At 42.8% G+C, this 17,995-nt stretch overlaps 1 protein-coding gene across 1 annotated transcript in view; it reads right to left on the bottom strand.

The window, feature by feature from the left end:
• DPT (dermatopontin) overlaps positions 1-17,298 on the bottom strand; it is a 34,052-nt gene extending 16,754 nt beyond the window's left edge. Inside the window, exons 1-2 of the mRNA XM_020874169.2 lie at positions 16,903-17,298; positions 37-162 (exon numbers count right to left, since the gene is read on the bottom strand). Coding sequence (XP_020729828.1) covers positions 37-162; positions 16,903-17,207 — 431 coding nt within the window. The 5' untranslated portion in view covers positions 17,208-17,298. The remainder of the gene's footprint in view (positions 1-36; positions 163-16,902) is intronic.
• Positions 17,299-17,995: the final 697 nt, after the last annotated feature.

Below are 17,995 nucleotides of genomic sequence, written 5' to 3'. Positions count from 1 at the left end.
TAGCCGTGAGGGACTGCGTTTGGCTGCCAGGCTCACCAGCAGGAATATGGGCATCTCTTGCTGTAGCGGCAGCAGTAAAATTGCCACTCCCGATCCAGCACTGACTCGAAGTAGCGACTCTGGAACCCTGCCACCAGTCCATTGTTGGAGCATGTCTGGTACCTGAAGAGAAGAGAAAACTCCAAATAAACTAACACAATGGTGCACAAATTCACCCCCTCCCCAAGATCTTAGCACCCAGTTACTAAGCCAAGCCACTCTTTCAATGACCTAGATTCCTTACAATTTATTCTATTTTATGCAAATAATAAGGACTTTGTTTTATTGGTAGGAATGACATATACTCACCATTAAAATTCAAATGATTCGAACTCTTTCAACTGGAGGAAAATTGGGAAACTCTGCTCTTGTTAGACCTCTGAGAATATGTTGTTAGATGGAAGAATGCATAAATGGATGGATACAGAGGCATCTAGAATTTTTACAAATGCAAGATTGTATTATTCATGCCATTTAAAATAAAAGATAATATAATTCACTTTGTCTAAATTGAAATAAAATGAAGACAAGGAAAAACACAACGGATTGATGAACTTCAAATAAACATTTCTTCTGCTTAAGAGCAGGTGGATTCTCTAACCCTGAGCCCTCAGGGAAGCCCTGAAAGCTTTCAAAAGCTCTTCCAAAGTGAGTCTTAGCTAACTCTGTTTTCCTGCATTTTTACCCACCTGGACATTGATCCTGTTCCCTCTTCTGAAGAAGCAGAGCAGGAATTTGTCTGTGTGTCACTACCTGGCAGTTGTTGGAATACATCCCTGCTTTCCAAGTAAAGATAAGTTTCCAGAAAATATAATAGATAAAGTAAGAATAAATACCCAGCGCTGATAGGTGAGAGAGACTTTGCTGACACACAAACTATAAAACCATCAGTGATTGAACTTCATTTTGTTCTTTTTAATTATTGGAAATGATCTTCTGGATCATATTTAGATATATATTTAAAAATATATATATATATATATATATTTGAATATATATATATAAAAGCATGAATGAATAAATGAATAATAAATGAATGAAAAAAAGATGCTTTCTGACCAGACATGAAATATATTTAGTATCTAGTTTGATCAGATTCAAACTTTGACTTCCCAGGTGGCTCAGAAGATAAAGAATCTGCTTACAATGCAGGAGACCTAGTTCAATCCCTGGGTCAGGAAGATCCTCTGGAGAAGGAAATGGCGATCCGCTCTAGTATTCTTGCCTGGAGAATCCCAAGGACAGAGGAGTTTGTGCGCTATGCCCCATAGGGTCTCAAAAGAGTTGGAAACGTCTTAACAACTAAGCACATGTTCAAATATGTGTTTATTTATCCCTTCATCCAACAAAATGTACCTCCTCACTGTTCTGTATCAATCACTGTGCTTCTGTGATGAAACAAAAATCAAGAAAAGTGCTTGGTACTCAATCAACATGCAAACTGGCTCGAACTCCCTGTTCCCAGGACTTGCAAGAAGTTCTGATAAATCTTAGAAAGCTCAGCTATAAGATATAAATAATGCAAGTTAAGATGTACATTGAGACCTATGCCCTTTGATGACTTAGCCTTCTTTGCTCTACCATTGCTCCCATCTCAGCTTTGGAAAGCACCTGGTACATTTCAGGAAGCCATACAGTTGGAATGGATGACTAAGGTCTGAAGGGTAGCCTTGAGGGTTGAGTTTCCACAATGGTTTATCCTACCCTAATTCTAGCCATGCTAGTGAGATGCAACTTCAATAGAAAGCTCTAAGAGTTGTAAACAAAGCTCATATATGTCCAAAGAGTCATGGCGCAGCAAACTGGAACTCTCTGTGATCTTTCTCCATCACTAAAAGTTTGCCTCCCTCTAAATCAGCCCTGTCAGAACTGAACCAGGCTTTCCTGGAATTGTTGTTCCACTGTCTTGGTTTGTCTGGGCACTCAGACTGTCACAGGAACAGCATTCCCATGATGGTAAGTTCCCATAAGCAAAAATAAATGTAACAAGATAAGCTGAAGGGTTTTGGTACCAGTTCTGAAGCCCATCCAAGTTCCATGAATTCTCTGCCGGCTGCCAACCAGGCAGCTGACCCCACAGTGCTGTAGGGGAAGTCTGTGTGTGTCACTGTCTCAAACACCACCTAAAATAACACTGCCTTGTGAAGATTATTTAGACACTACTTGCCCAGGGCCCAAGGACATATGATGAAAGCTAGTTAACCAAACAGAGCTCACCTCCCCCTGTTTCTGTCCCACTGCTTTCACATTTTGGTAGAATGAGCCTGTACCGGAGCTTGGCAGTGCATGTGGCCAATGTGATGAAATTATTCCTTCTAGAATTGGATTTTTGTAAGGGGACATTTTCACACTCATGTAGAAGCAGTATAGCAGGGTAGTTAAGAGCATAGGCTATGTTGCTGGACTTGCTACTCCAACCATTCCTGACTGTATCACCTTTGACAGGCTTCATACCTTCTAAAGGCCTCAGTTTTCTCATCTGTAAGATGGGCATAGTAACAGTATGTACTTATTAAAGTTACTGTGAAGACCAAATGAAGTAATGCATAGGCAACTCTGGGGCTTCCCTGGTGGCTCAGATAGTAAAGAATCTACCTGCAAAAGAGGAGATGTGGGTTTAATCACTCATGCAGGTCAGGAAGATCCCCTGGAGAAGGGAATGGTTACCCACACCAGTATGATTGCCTGGAGAATACCCTATGGACAGGGGAGCCTGCAGGGCTACAGTCCATTGGGTTGCAAAGAGTTGGACACGACTGAAAGAGACTAACACTTTCACTTTCATATACAACTCTGGGGATATTATATTTTAATGCTTAATAAACTACTTATTATTGCCATTATGCTTTCACTGGGTCCACACAGCACTTGTGGGTACATTCTGAGAAATCTGCTCTTGGCTTCCCGGTCTCCATCAGTGGAAAGCTGGTAGACTCATATGCATTCCTTGAGCTGCTGTTTCTCTAAAGCAAAGCTCACAGAGGTTGGCTGTCCTAATTGCTGATACATCCACCCTGCAGCACAGCTACTTGAGTACTTATTGCCCCCAGTAGATGGTAAAGTCCTTAAAGGAGAAAGATCACTTATTCTTCAGTTTTAATTCCCACAGGGCCTGACACGGGAGTCCAGCAAATGTGTCATGAAAGAATGAATGAACAAATGAATGATCATGGAAGAATGAATGAACAAATGAATGATCAGGGCAACTTCCATTACCAGAAGCAGAATGCACTTCTTCTTTTGTCTTAATTTTTGGTTGTGTTGGGTCTTAGTTGTGGAACTCAGGATCCTTGTTTCGGCATGCAGGTTTCTCTCTAGTTGAGGTGTGCTAGTTCCGTTGTCCTGTAACATGTGGGATGTCAGGTTTCCAATCAGAGATTGAACCCTCATTGCCCTGCATTGCAAGGTGGACTCTTAACACTGGACCATCAGGGAAGTCCCCCAGAATGCACTTGTAAGAGTCCATCATTCAAATCCAGGAGGGACCCTGAAACTCTCTCCAAGCAGTTCTCAGAAACTCAGGTGAGCGATACCTCTTCCCACTTCTACCTTCTCCTTCAGGAAGAGAGCCTGCTCCAGGAAGAGGGTGCAAAACGAATGTAGCTTTGAGCGTTCTTCTCCTCTACTCCTCTCCCTTTCAATCACCTTTTCAAAACGTACTTAATAAGATCCAGCTAAAGATTTGGCTACAAACTGCAGGATTCCAAACACAGAAGCCAGGCAGGTGAGGAGGGGAATGAAGGGAGCTTATCAACAGGATGGGAGGGAGGGGGAGTTGGAGAAAGCTTGCATTACTAAAGTGATTCAAAGTCAGTTTTCTTTTTTTTTTTTAAGTTGTGGGAAAGATATCCCTGAGGCTCTGCTTCACTGCCTGGTGTATGGCTGTTGTTCTTGAATGGTCTGCAGAAAAGAGGATGGGTCGAAGACTGCAGCTTGCCTGGTAAAGGACGATAGGACCCAGGTGAGCCCTAGGCACAGGTCCCCTGAGAACATTTGCTCAGAGTCTGAGGGCCCTGGGGTTCCTCGCTTCTGGACTCTCTCCTCTCCCTTTGAAAAGACATTCTTTCCCATCAATCCTTTGAAGGCTGGAGGCTCAGATTCACAAACTCGAGCACCATGAGCCCTGCTCCACCTGACTCTGGAAACTTTCTAGAAGGAAAATCACCAGGCAGTTGTTCCTCCTCTGACAACAATGGCCATGGACATTTTCTGAGAAGATGGCCTTTCTGAGAGTGGTTTCTCTTTTCTCAGGGTCATCACCCTGGGAAAACTTTCTTCTATATCCACAAGAGCAAAATGTGGAAGCAGCAGGGTTCAGGGAAAATAGTCCTTGTTGAGGGATTGGCAGGCACTGAGTTCTGGTCCTAGCCGTGACCTTCACATTTCGTGTGGAGCCTTACCTAAGTCACTGTGAGAATCAAGTGAAACAACACCTGCAAAGCTCTTGGCCAAGATAGAAACAGGAAGAGCAAGGATCCAAACTCAGACTTTTCTGAGGCCAAAGCTCCTGTTCAGGAACTCTCAGGGAGCCCAAAATGTTGCTCCATGATGGTCTTTCTGCTTTCTGGTCCATTCTCCAGGCAGGCTTTCTCCCTGCTGTTGTGTCCTTCCCTGGGTCCAGGGCCAGTGGTCAGGCTGAGTGACAGTGGCCAGGATGGGAAGCGGTGCATGTGTCTGGTTTTGCCAGTGAACTCCTCTGTGAAGTTTTAGTCTCTCTTTCCAGTCTCTGTTGGTCTCAGTCCAGACCCACAGAAAACCCAGATTCTTAGCAAGTTGGAGGTGGCATTGGGTTGAGTGGAGAACAGCATAAGGAAAGCAGCATCAACTTGGTGAAGAGCTTTCAGAATCCCATCAAGTGGAGGGGGTGGTTGGTCTTGTCTCTTCTTCCAGCTCCACAAACTGTTTCCAAGTCTGCTCGCCAGCCTTCAGCTCCATGACAAAGAAGGAATACAAGCAACTTTTCCCATCATCCAGGCTGGTGGCCACTCCCTGTGACTAGAAGACCACGTGGTTCAGCCTCTTTCTCCCCAACATTGCTCTCCCAATCCAGTTTGATAAGGGTTTAAATTTTACCAAGGGAGACTCATTCTTTTAGAGTAAAGCTTTGACTCCTGTTAATTCTCTTTTCCCCAGAATATTCTTTGAGTTGCTATCAGACACGTATAACATGCTCCACAGATTTTCAGAATGTTTGTTAAGTCAACAAATATTCATTAAAATCTACTCTATGTCAAGTGCTGTACTTGGTCTGGAATGCTTTCCAGACAATTGTACTGGTAAGGGACACCAAAGATGATACAGATGTTGGACAGAAGAAATAGATTGGTGCTAAAGACAAAGATGAGAAACAAGAAACTGGCTGGGGATGGTGGGGCAATGAAATGGCAAGGGACAAAGACAAACCAGTTTTGGGGCAAGTTTACTATTCAAAGGAGCTTTACAAGTTTTGGATTTTTCTCTCAAGCCCAAACAGAATGACTCCATGTCCCATCTTGTTCTTTCTGCTGATATTTATGCCTAGCCTCCACAAAAATGTGGGCTTCCCTGGTAGCTCAGACAGTAAAGAATTTGCCTGCAATGCAGGAGACCTGGATTCAATCCCTGAGTTGGGAAGACCCCCTGGAGAGGGCATGACAACACCTCAGTATTCTTGCCTGGAGAACCCCCATGAACAGAGGAGCCTGGTGGGCTGGAGTCCATGGAGTCGCAAAGAGTCAGACATGACTGAGCAACTAAGCATAGCACAGCACAGCCACAAAATGGGGATGACAACTTTAAGCCTGATGGTATTGCCTGAAGATTAAAGAGGTGTTATATGTCAAGTGTCTACCCCAGAGCCTGGTACAAAGTATGTTATGAAAAGACAGAAAAGGTAGTGGTTGTTACTATTACTGTTATCAAAAATATTTGCAATTAAATGGAAGGAGAAGCTACATCTGGGCCAAGAATTGTTCCAGGTGCCTTCTACAGTCTTCCAGGGAATTGAAAATTCTTCCATTAGGAGAATTTTGTAAAGACTGAAGTAAACAGAAATCTGAGGGTACAATGTCTGATGGATTCAGAACTTTGATCATCAAAGAAACATGCAGTCTTTCAGTATCCTGATAGAAGATTATGGGTTTTCTGTTGACTAAGTCAGACACTTTCTGTCAAGTGGTGGTTTTGGTTGGTCTAATTGGTAGCAGCACTTGTTGAAATTAGTCATCTGTTTTTCCAGAAAGAGCTCATAGTGGAGGACTCCCTTCTAACCTCACCATATACACCTCATTAACTTCTTTGGATGAAGACTGGGCTTTGGTGTGGTTGGTGGTTTTGCATTTTAATTGCTCATTATCTCTTCTGTTCTACATTATTGTACAGTACCCACTTTTCATCTCCAGTAACAATTTGTTTTAAAAATGGAATGGTTTAGTTATGCCTAAGTAGAGAATCGTATGAGGAAATGCTGTCAAGAAGGTTTTTTTTTTTTTTTCCGTTTAACTTCCATGGAACTTCAAAGCGATTAACATAATCAAGCTGGTGCAAATGATTCTCAATACTTGATTTGGATATTTTGAGTATGTTGATTATTTCCCACATGGTATAGCGTTGATGTTCTCAACTAATATCGCAGTTTGATCACTATCAGATTCAACGGGTCCACTTGACCATGGAGCAATGTCCTATGAGAAATCTTCAGCACAAAACTTCACAAATCACTTCTGACATGTTTGATCAGTCACAGCACCATCTCCATACACTGCACAAATCCTTTTTTTTTTTTTTTTTTTGCATTTCAACTGCTTTTTTTGCCTTTCATGAAATCATAAAGCATAATATGCCAAAAATGTTACTTTACTTCTTCCATCTTCAATATTAAAATGGCTGAACAAAAATTTACCAATTTTGATATATTTTTTTTAAATCCACACTGATATGACAGCTATTACAATACAGTCTAACAAAATTATTTCAAGTGACATTAAAAACAACTAAGCACTACTAGAGACATCTTATGGAAAAAACTGAATGAACTTTTTGACCAACCCAATAGTGATTTTGCCTTGCAGTATTATTGGGAAGCTCAAATAAGATTAGACTGTGAGTAACTCAGGGGCATAGACTGTATGTTATTCATCTTCATATTCCTGGAGTCTGGCAAAGTTTGTGATAATAAGTATTTGGTAGTGAATAAATAGGCAAATGCATGAGGAGTAGTTTATAAATTATACAGCACCATATCAATTAGAATTAGGGTAACAGCACTTATACGTCATACCTGCTTCATTGCTTTTTCAATTGTATCACTCCCACCTTTGTTTTTGAAGTCTGTGAGTTTGCTTCTGTTTTGTAAATAAGTTCATTTGTATCAATTTGTCTGAATTACTTTACTTAGTATAATAATCTCTAGGTTCCTCTATGTTCCAGAAAATGGCATAAGTTCATTTTTTTTTTCGTGGCTGAGTAGTATTCCACTGTATATATGTAGTGAGGAGAGGGGGTAAATTAGGAGTCTGTGGTTAACATATATATACTACTGTAACAAAATAGATAATCAACAAGGATCTCCTGTATAGCATAGGGACATCTACTCAGTATCCTGTAATCACCTATATGGAAAAAAATTGAGAAAGACTGTATCTATATATATGTGTAATTGAATCACTTTGCTGTACACCCGAACCTAACACATTGTCAGTCAGCTTTACTACAATATAAAATAAAATAAAACAATTTAAAAATATAACCAAAGTGGTTCCCTGTGCAGGAAGATCTGCAGGCTTCTTTGTCGGGGTCACTGAAGACATTGGCTGGGGTTTGAGCTGCTCAGTGAACTAATTAGTCTTTTTTTAAGATTTCTCTTTTTTTTTTTTAATGTGAACCATTTTTAAGTCTTTATTGAATTTGTTACAATATTGCTCTTGCTGTTTATGTTCTGGTTTTTTGACCATGAGGCATGTGAGATCTTAGATCCCAACTAGGGATCGAATCCACACCCCAGCATTGGAAGGTAGATTCTTAACCACTGACTGTCAAAGGAGCCTCTAACTAGTCTTATTTGATCTTTCACTACACATTTAGTGGGACCCACAATGTGACAGTATTATTCTAGTACTGAAAAATATTCTATACAGTGGTGAATGAGACAAAATCCTTACATTCATGAAGCTTATATTTTGAAGGGAACGAACTATAAAGACACAAACCAGGTAAGGACAAGTGCACTACAAGAAACATAAAGCAGATTGGGAAGCAGAGGGTGACACATTGGTGTAGAGGAGCCGATCTGGGAAAACCAGGTGAGCGCAGTGTGCGCTTAACGACCAGCATAATGAATCATGCTGGACTGCTCTTTACTAGACAGGACCTTGGTCTCAATGAGAATCACACTGTGGAAAACCGAGTTCCTACTGTTAAAAAGTTAAATAGAAATCTCAATTAAATAGAGTCAGGAAACCACTACAATATTGTAAATTAATTAGCCTCCAACTAATAAAAATAAATGGAAAAAATAAATAAATAAAATGCTACTCTCTGGGGGAAAAAAATAAAGTCAAGAGATGGACCAGAAGGGGGCGGTCTCATACCCGTGATGCTGCTCAACCAATGAGAGCTTGTCACAAGGGAACCAATGAAAAACCATGGACTTTATGTTTACTCTAGCCCTCCCAACTCCTTTACCCCCACAGAAGCATTCTCTCCATTTTGTAGGGACTTGCACATGCCTCACCATGGCTGTAGACCCCAAATTGTAATCGTTTGCTCATCCCAACCAAACCCGTTGTTTTCTAGAGATATAACTGGCAGTCTATTTATTTTAGGTCAACATTTTGGTATTCCATTGGGGGACCCAGTGAAGATCCTTGATTACTTTGAGACTTGTGAGCAAACAGATGTGGTACCCACATTGAACTTGTTGATGCTCACTGCTTTTCTAACTGACCCCGAGATTTTTAAGCAAATCTTTTTCCTGGGTCTGAGCTTCACCCTCGTTGCATTATGAAGCTTTCCAGGTTTTATTCAGGATCTGTTTTAAGGTTTTATCTTTTCCGGTTAAGACCTTGTTCCCGTATGACAATATTCATTTGGCACTTTGACTCAATTTTTGAAACCAGACTGATACAGCTGGAACTGGCTGGCCATCAGCCCATTCCTTCGGAAGGGGTGGGGGGGGGGGGGGAGCTGTCCTATTGGAAGTATGCTGAGTAGCTTCCTGTCTCTCTCAGGGCCAGACTGCTATCTTAGAACTGGCTAATACTAGACCTGCATGCAGTGTGGGTTATTCGAGCTAAGTTGTTTGAAAATAATTCTCTTACACTAGAGAAAACAGCTCTGAGAAAATGGTATCCCAGTTATTTAAATATTTTGAGGGTACCCCTTCCATACAGTGATCCTGGTCCATTTTATGTTTGACCACCAAGGTTATTCTTCATGTTCATGTCTAACTAAATTGGATTGACCTAACCAAAGGCAATTTAGAATACCAATGACCATTATGGGAGGACTTCTGAAATCCCTAAGCATACTTTTCTCAAAACCAAATTGGACAACCATCGCTCTAAATTTTCCAAAGCTAAGTGAAAAGCCTATTCTGGTGGGTATTTTGAGGCTTCCAAATATTATCAGGGGACTAAAATTGCATCTCTGCAAAGTAAAATGTTAAAATTAATGGAGGAAAATGTTTAAAGAAAGATAACATGGCTCCCAAAGCCTCGGGTTCTTCTTCCTTGGCTTCTCTGTCTCCCACTCCAACTCTGTACCACCTTGTCTTTCTCCCTCAGCACCCCCTGCTCAGGGCCCACCCTCAGTGCCATCTTTCTCCTTCTCTATTTGGCCATCTACACCTCTTGTGTGTGTTTGTGTGCTCAGTCACTTCAGGCGTGTCTAACTCTGTGACCCCATGGACTGTAGCCCACCAGGCTCATCTGTCCGTGGGATTCTCCAAGCAAGAATACTGGAGTGGGTTGCCATGCCCTCCTCCAGGGATCTTCCTGACCCAGGGATCAATCCTGCATCTCATATGACTCCTGCATTGCAGGTAGATTCTTTACCGCTAAGGCCCTGGGGAAGCCCCTATATCTCCTATAGACCTCCAACCCCCCAATACTGATCCTCTTGCCAGACTTCCTCTTTTCTCTGAAGGTCTTCCCATTCCCTTTTCCTCTGAACTGATCAGAAACTGTCTCTTTCAAATTAAGCCTTTTGGGGACCTAGAGGCTCAACCCTTAATCTCTAATATTTCCTGAACTAAAGCTGAACTTCAAGCCACAGTCAAATTTTTCCCAAAGTAACTGAAGATCCTCACAGATTTGCTGAGTACTTTAGTCATTCAAACTTATCAACCTGGTTTCTTCAACATATATCAGCCAGTTCATATGCTTATCAGTGAAGACAATGACCAAATTCTAATGAAAATAACTAATACAGAAAATCCTGAAAGGTCTCTAGAATTGCAACTCTGAGACCAGCATACTAACTTACTATGTGTTCAGGCTCAGGCAATCACTAGCCGTATTTATTGAGTTATTACAAGGGCTCTTCTAAAGCCTGTTGATTGGAACGAAATTCAGTCTGGCACACAAAAATTTGACGAATGTGTTTATGACTATTACAACTGACTTCAGATTATTTTTAAAGCAAATTCTGATCTTTCTCCAGATGTTGATTCCATTTGGGTAGCTCTAAACTGAACTAAAAAGCCTCTTGATGAAAGTGAAAGATGAGAGTGAAAAAGTTGGCTTAAAGCTCAACATTCAGAAAACTAAGATCATGGCATCTGGTCCCATTACTTCATGGGAAATAGATGGGGAAACAGTGGAAACAGTGTCAGACTTTATTTTGGGGGGCTCCAAAATCGCTGCAGATGGTGATTGCAGCCATGAAGTTAAAAGACACTTACTCCTTGGAAGGAAAATTATGACCAACATAGACAGCATATTAAAAAGCAGAACCATTACTTTGCCAACAAAGGTCCATCTAGTCAAGGCTATGGTTTTTCCAGTGGTCATGTGTGGATGTGAGAGTTGGACTGTGAAGAAAGCTGAGCACCGAAAAATTGATGCTTTTGAACTGTGGCATTGAAGACTTTTGAGAGTCCCTCGGACTTCAAGGAGATCCAACCAGTCCATCTTAAAGGAGATCAGTCCTGGGTGTTCATTGGAAGGGCTGATGCTGAAGCTGAAACTCCAATACTTTGGCCACCTCATGCGAAGAGTTGGCTAGAAAAGACCCTGATGCTGGCAGGGATGGGAGGCAGGAGGAGAAGGGGATGACAGAGAATGAGACGGCTGGATGGCATCACCAACTCGATGGACATGAGTTTGAGTAAACTCTGGGAGTTGGTGATGGACAGGGAGGCCTGGGTGTGCTGCGATTCATGGGGTCACAAAGAGTCAAACGCGACTGAGCGACTGAACTGAACTGAAACTGTGTTTAGTAACAGGCTGATCTGAGACCTCTCCCTTCTGGTAAAAAGAACTAGCATGGAATAGGAAACTGTCCACTCCAGACTCTGTTAACCTAATATACCAGCACTCTCTTACTTTAGATAAGTCACCTAAAAGGAAGACTGCCAAAATTCTTAATCTTCAACTTCAGCAAATGAAGACCCCTAAGTGAACCCCTCCCCTAAATTTCTGCTATTTTTGCAAAAAGTCAGGACATTGGAAAATAATTTGCTACAAATGTAAGGACTTCAGTTCCCTTCAGTCCTTTAATCAACCTTTCCAACATCCTCCCAGTCCTCAATGACTGGACTCCTGGGAACAAAAGGAGCTCGTCCCAATCATCCCTATTAACTGACTTGAAGAAAATGTGTCCAGGTTGGGGGTGAATCTCTTCCAGTTCTGACACTGGAGCCACGTTCTGGGTACTCAACTGCACGACTTAAATCAGACCTTGCCTTGTAGTACTAAAACAATTTAAACAACGGAAGATCTCTAATAAACCTCAAGAGGTTTCTGTCTCTGAATATATTCCCTTTTGTTTAGGCCTTTTAAGAGCACATATCTTTTTCCCTTATTTTCTTTTCCCTTCCATTTATTAGGTGAAGACTTTTTAGAGAAGAATATAGATGCAAGTGCCTGCTCAGTCTCTCAGTCATATCTGACTCTCTGCGACGTGTAGGACTCTAGCCCACCAGGCATCTCTGTCTATGGGATTTTCCAGGCAAGAATACTGGAGTGGGTTGCCATTTCCTTCTCCAGGGGAATCTTCCCAACCCAGGGATTGAACCTGTGTCTCCCTCATTGGCAGGTGGTTTCTTCACCATTGAGCCACCAAGAAAGCCAGAGAAATATACAGGACTTTTTCCTAAAAGGAGAAAATAATTCTAGAATTTGAGAGTAGTCATTAAAGCAGCCAACCAGCTGAATTAAGTGACTTTTTGACATCTTTTATTTGTTTTGTTTTTGATGGTACTAGAGCTGATTCTGGAAACAACTGATCATCTGCTTCTACTGAATCAACTACCACCCTCTTTATGGCAAAATCTCCAGCTGAGATCAGCAAAATTCACAGCCCATTGCACATCAAGGTTCAAATAGATCCCTTCATTTCTTTCCAGAATTAATCAATATCCAATAAGTAAAGAAGCCCTTCAAAGCAGAAAAATCGTATTAGATTATAAGGCTCAACACCTCACTGTTGCTTATACTAGTCCCTATATGTTATGTTATTTGCTCAGTCATATCCAACTCTTTGCAACCCTATGGAATGTAGTCTGCCAGGCTCCTCTGCCCATGGGGTTCTCCAGGCAAGAATGTTGGAGTGGGTAGCCATTCGCTTCTCCAGGGGATCTTCCCGACTTGGGATCGAACTCAGGTATCCCACTTACAAGCAGACTCTTTACCATCTGAGCCACAGGGGATCCCAGTGCTCCTGTTTTACTGATGAGAAAACTCAAGGACTGAGAGTGGAGGTTTGTCCAGAACCATTTAACCATTTTTGTACCTCAGTAGAAGCTCTCCTGAATTCCCATCACACTGAACATTTCTCAGTCAGCTGCCTCACCTCATAAGAAGTCCTTTGGCTCACCGTTCCTCGCACCACTCATTTATGTTGCAATAATCTTGACTCTGCTACTCTTTTCCCTCTGGCACTGATGAAGTTCCTCATGATTGTTTAACACTGATGGGATGACCTACTGACTCCTTGTGATGGTCTTTAGGAAGTTCTCTGGGCAACTGTGATTACTCTTGGTTCACTGACAGTTCTTATTTAGAAGATGACAACGGCATATACTGTGTGGGGTATGTTATTGCAACTTCTTATATTTTTGAGCCAGTACCTTTATCTATGGCTACTTCAGCTCAACAGGCTGAATCATATGCTCTTATGTGGGCCTGTACTTTTTAGCCGGGGATAAAACTGCCAAAATTTATAATAATAGTAGATATGCTTTTCGAGTAGCTCATGATTTTGGATTTTGGTGGAAGTAAATTCCACCAAAGGAAGTTAAAAAAAGGCTTCTTTTTGTCCATCATGTGGCTTATCTTTGGTGAATTCATAAATTCAAATAGTCAGCTCCAAAACAAGCTGCCATTTTGAAATGTCTTCTTGGGAATTCTTTGAGGACCTGGGAAAAAAGCAAATGCCAGGAGACTGAATTCAATTCAGACTCCATGTAAAGCTGACTTGCCTCTTCAATCAGCCTGGTCAAATTACAGATTCACAAAATCTTTGTTGACTGCCCATGATATGCCAGGAATTTGTTTTAGATTTATGTTAGAGTTCTCTTACACTTTGGCTTGTGAGCATCACAGTACCTCTCCCTAACAGCTTGCAATATGGGTTTTACAGATTTTTTTCTTTTTTTCCAGAATGAGAAACTGAATGCCCAAGACCACAGTGCTCAGAAATGACAGGAAAAGGAGCTGTGAATCAAAGTTTCCTGATTCTAAAACCAGAGCTCCTTCCACCACACTCCAGCTCAGCCTTGTTCCACATGGGACCCACATGTCCTACAGCTTGGGTCAACCCAAGTTTGAGAAGATTCCCTGAGAACAACTGGGGCATGCTCTGAGATGGCAAAATGCCACTCATGGGATCAAGGTAAAGGCTCCAAGCTGTTGTAAGTGGGAGCCAGCATGCACACTTCAGAATCTGGCATCTGAAGAAGTGATTTTTCAACAGAGAAGCCCTAGCAAACAGCCATGTTACAAGTCAACTCAGCCATGATGGAAGCACTCTTTAAAGACTGTGCTCCAATTAACAAGGGTCTTTAGCAGATCCTATGCATTTTTCTCTTATCTGTGTTTGAGACTCCACCACCGTCTTTAAAACTAAGCTTGAAAGCAAATGTAGTTATACAAGGCAGCCATATTGCACAAAACTATCAACTCTTCCCCCAGAACAGATTAAGAACCTGCAGTCACTGGAAGATATAATTGCTCCCCAGTTTATGAAAAATTTCTCTCCTTCTGATTTTTTCACTTAAACTGGAGCCTAAACTAAAAGCAATAATCATATAACAAAAATGCCTCTGGGGTAATCGGGATCAGTCCTGGGGCAGCTGAGTCCTACTGTTTTTCATTTGTACATTTTGTTTTTTTAAACTGTGTGATTAATGGAGGAGGAGACAGAGACAACAGAGGGTAGAAAGGGGGAAAGAAAAAAAAAGTGATCTGACTCTGCACAATCAAAAATGTGGAGGAAGTGAAGGTGGAAGAGAGACTGTGTCTGTCAGCTTCTCATTTGATTCCCATTGGCCAAACAAAATCATATAATTTGCACTCCCTCTCGTGCTTTTCTTCAAATAGTTTGGGAGTTAATGACAAACCAGTCACACGTTGGCAAGTTTGAAACTAAACACAATTTGCCTTCTCTCCCTAGCAGGGATAAACACAAAGATCAACAGAATGAAAGAACAATCCAGCTATATTTTCAGAGCCAAGCAGAGGTTAGGAGCCTTGGAGCCCTATGAGATTAGGCAGTCTAACTGCTCATTTTCCAAATGAGCTGGGAGCCTAGAGAGCTGAACCCATGGTCAAAGGTCACCAGGCAAGTTGTCTTCAGAAGCAGGATCTAAGTCCGGGCCTCCTGATTCAGAGTCCAGGGCTCTGGACTGGACAAGAAATCATCTGAGTGCTGTTTTGTGTGGCTCTAAAAGGGGGCATTAGAAAGGGGCCCCACCCATCTACTGGCCCCCTAAATTGGAGGACTAGACAGACAGTTGTAATTAGGTCATCCCTAGGCTCTGTGCCAGGCAATGGCCTGCCTACGGGAAGCCACTGGAGACTATCATTGAGGTGAGGCTGGACTCTGAGTCAGCCATCTGTCTGGAAGGGTTTTAGATAATTAAATATGCTCCCTGGAGGCAGTGGGGATGGATGAATAAGGCCTAAAGGGGCCCCCACATGCAGCTGTGAACCGTTACCCCGTCCTTTCTGCAGGCTGGCTGAGCCCCTCCTCAGTCCTGGCAGTAATCAAGCTGACCCCATCCCTCCAGGACTAGCTTCTGCTGTCATCTTACAGAGCCCTCCCTCTGCAGGATGGAGAACTGCCCTGAGTCCAGTCCCTACCACCCTGACCCATGCTGACTGAGCCCATGCTGTGGGGCAGCAGATTCTCAAGTAGCCCATCATCACGGCTAAGCACTTATGCTCTGGAGCTGAGACTCGCTGGATCCAAATCCTGGATCAACCATTTTCCAGTTGAGGAAACCCCTGATCTCTAGACAGCAGTTTATCTACCTATAAAGTGACTTATAGATTTGTTCTGAGCATTAAATGAGAAAATTCGTATAAAGCACTCAGCATGGTGCTTGGCTGGGTTAAGCAATCAATGACAGCTGTTTTTATTGCTTAGAAGTCCTCTTTTTGCCTGGCTCCTCCACCCATCAGTCTTTTCCTCTTGATCTCTCATCTCTGTGCTGGTAAGAGTGACACTCAGAATTTTGTGCTTGACCACCTTAAGCCCCAATCCACCACATGCCCATGGAGACCCCTCAGTAGAATCTCGTCTGCACAGCTACCATAGCAGCAACCAGCAAGCTGGGCTTCCTCCTCCCCAGGCCAGCCTCCCCGTGAGCCTGCCTTCACCCTCTCCCCCAACCCACTCAGTGGCCTTGCCTCCATGCAGGCTGCTGTGACTAACTGGCCTCACAGTGCATAGCTCCTGGGATGGGCTCTGACCAAGTACTAGTGTGAGACAGTCACACACCGCAGTGGAGACACAGGCTCAGGCCATTTCTGTGTCATTAACCATGGCAGAACCTAGTTGAATGAGAAGACTTCTCCCAAAAGATTTCAGTAAACTATTTCCCAGCAGTGAAACCCATTTTAAATGCAGACAGAGAAGGACCTTGGTACTCAAAACTGCGAGGGCACATTTAATTGGAATGGCAAAAAAATATTTCATTTCACTTCTCTTGGCTTAAATTTCTTTGACCCCTCTCCCCCTCATTAGCCTTAAATCAATATTTCTCAAACTGTGGTGAAGATTCTGTTGTTTATTTTCCCCAATCTATTGGGTACCAATACTTTTTTGTAAGACAGTCCGAATAAATTACTACCATACTAAAATGCCATTTGGATGTCACAGCAAAATTGAATTGCTACAAATTTTCATAAAGACTTTCAGTTTCTGTACTTATCTTTTGGCAAACTAGTAAATGTTTCACAAAGCCATACTAGTCCCTGGACCAAAGTGAGAGCCACAGAGAAGTCCATCTGCCCTGGACACCCCTCTGCCCCATCGTGGGTTTTGGTCCTGCAATGTGGTCTGCTCAGCATCGACCCTGCCACACCCGGAGCATGCAATGGAAAGGATCCTGGTAGGATCTGCCCAGTCTCCAGTGAGCTCTGTTCCCTGAGGGTCAAGCCTCCCCCAGCGAGAGGGGTATGCTGCTGCATCACCAGCCATGGGCAGCACGCCGGCTCTTACCATTCCATTCCAGCCCTGTTGATCTCCTCCCACCAGCACTCCGAAGGCTCCCCCAGGCTCTGGGGTGTGGGCATGCAGGCATAGTTCCACTGTCTGTCGGAACCTTCCTTCTTGTTGAAGATGCTCCTCACGGCCACCACCACCTGCCCATGGGGACACTGGTAGCTGAAGCCCTGCCGGTTCAGATTCACCCACCCATCATCACTGTAGTCGTGGTACTGATGATAGGAGTACCCATAGTCACCGTACTGTCCCCAGGCCACGGTGACCAGTGGCAAAAGCACCCAGAGAAGAGTGAGGTCCATGCCGCCTGGGCTTCTGGCAAAAAGTGTCACCCTATGTCTGCTGGGCTGCTGGTTTTATACAGCTGCTGCGGACATGTGGCTTCCAGATGTGGGTGAGCGGGCTCCAACTGCAATGTGTCATCGTTTAAGCAAAACTTTTCGGCGCGGAAATATTGGCCATAAGTACGTTCAGTTTGTCTTAAGGTGGAATTCTAAGAGAATGTAAGGAACACGCAAATGGAAGAAACTTCCAGAGAAGGAAAAAATTAGCAGTTAGATTATAAAAGCAAATGGCTTCCCACTCCTTAGAAACAGTCACGTGAATAAAAGCAGTGTGTTTGTCCCTCCTCTCTTAGCACCTCACCCCTCTCTGCCCCCCACTCCACCCACCACTAGCAAACCCCTGTATTTATCCTTCAAACCACCAACCACCCTTCCAGGACCACACAAATATGCAGAATGAGATTTCAGAACACCAAAATAATAGGATGAAGGAGCAGAATCATTTAGATTTCTCTAAGTCTGGAGGCCTGCTTTTTTAAATGATTTTCTCTGTGTGTGTGTGTGGTGTGGTAAGTCACATAATATAAAACATACTATTTTAACTATATTTAACTGTACAGTTCAGTAGCACCAAGTACATTCACATTGCTGTGTAAATCTCACCAACAACCATCTCCCAAATTTTTCACTTTCCTACACGGAAACTCTGTTCTCATTAAACACTAACTCCTCATTCCCCCTCCCACTATCAGTCCGCAGCCCCTGGTCTCTGGCAGCTAACAAGGTACTGTCTGATTCTATGAATT

The sequence above is a fragment of the Odocoileus virginianus genome, chromosome 11 (assembly GCF_023699985.2).
Source record: "Odocoileus virginianus isolate 20LAN1187 ecotype Illinois chromosome 11, Ovbor_1.2, whole genome shotgun sequence".
NCBI lineage: Eukaryota > Metazoa > Chordata > Mammalia > Artiodactyla > Cervidae > Odocoileus > Odocoileus virginianus.
The sequence above is the reverse complement of the archived record's forward strand: the minus strand, read 5'-3'. Positions and strand labels throughout refer to the sequence as shown.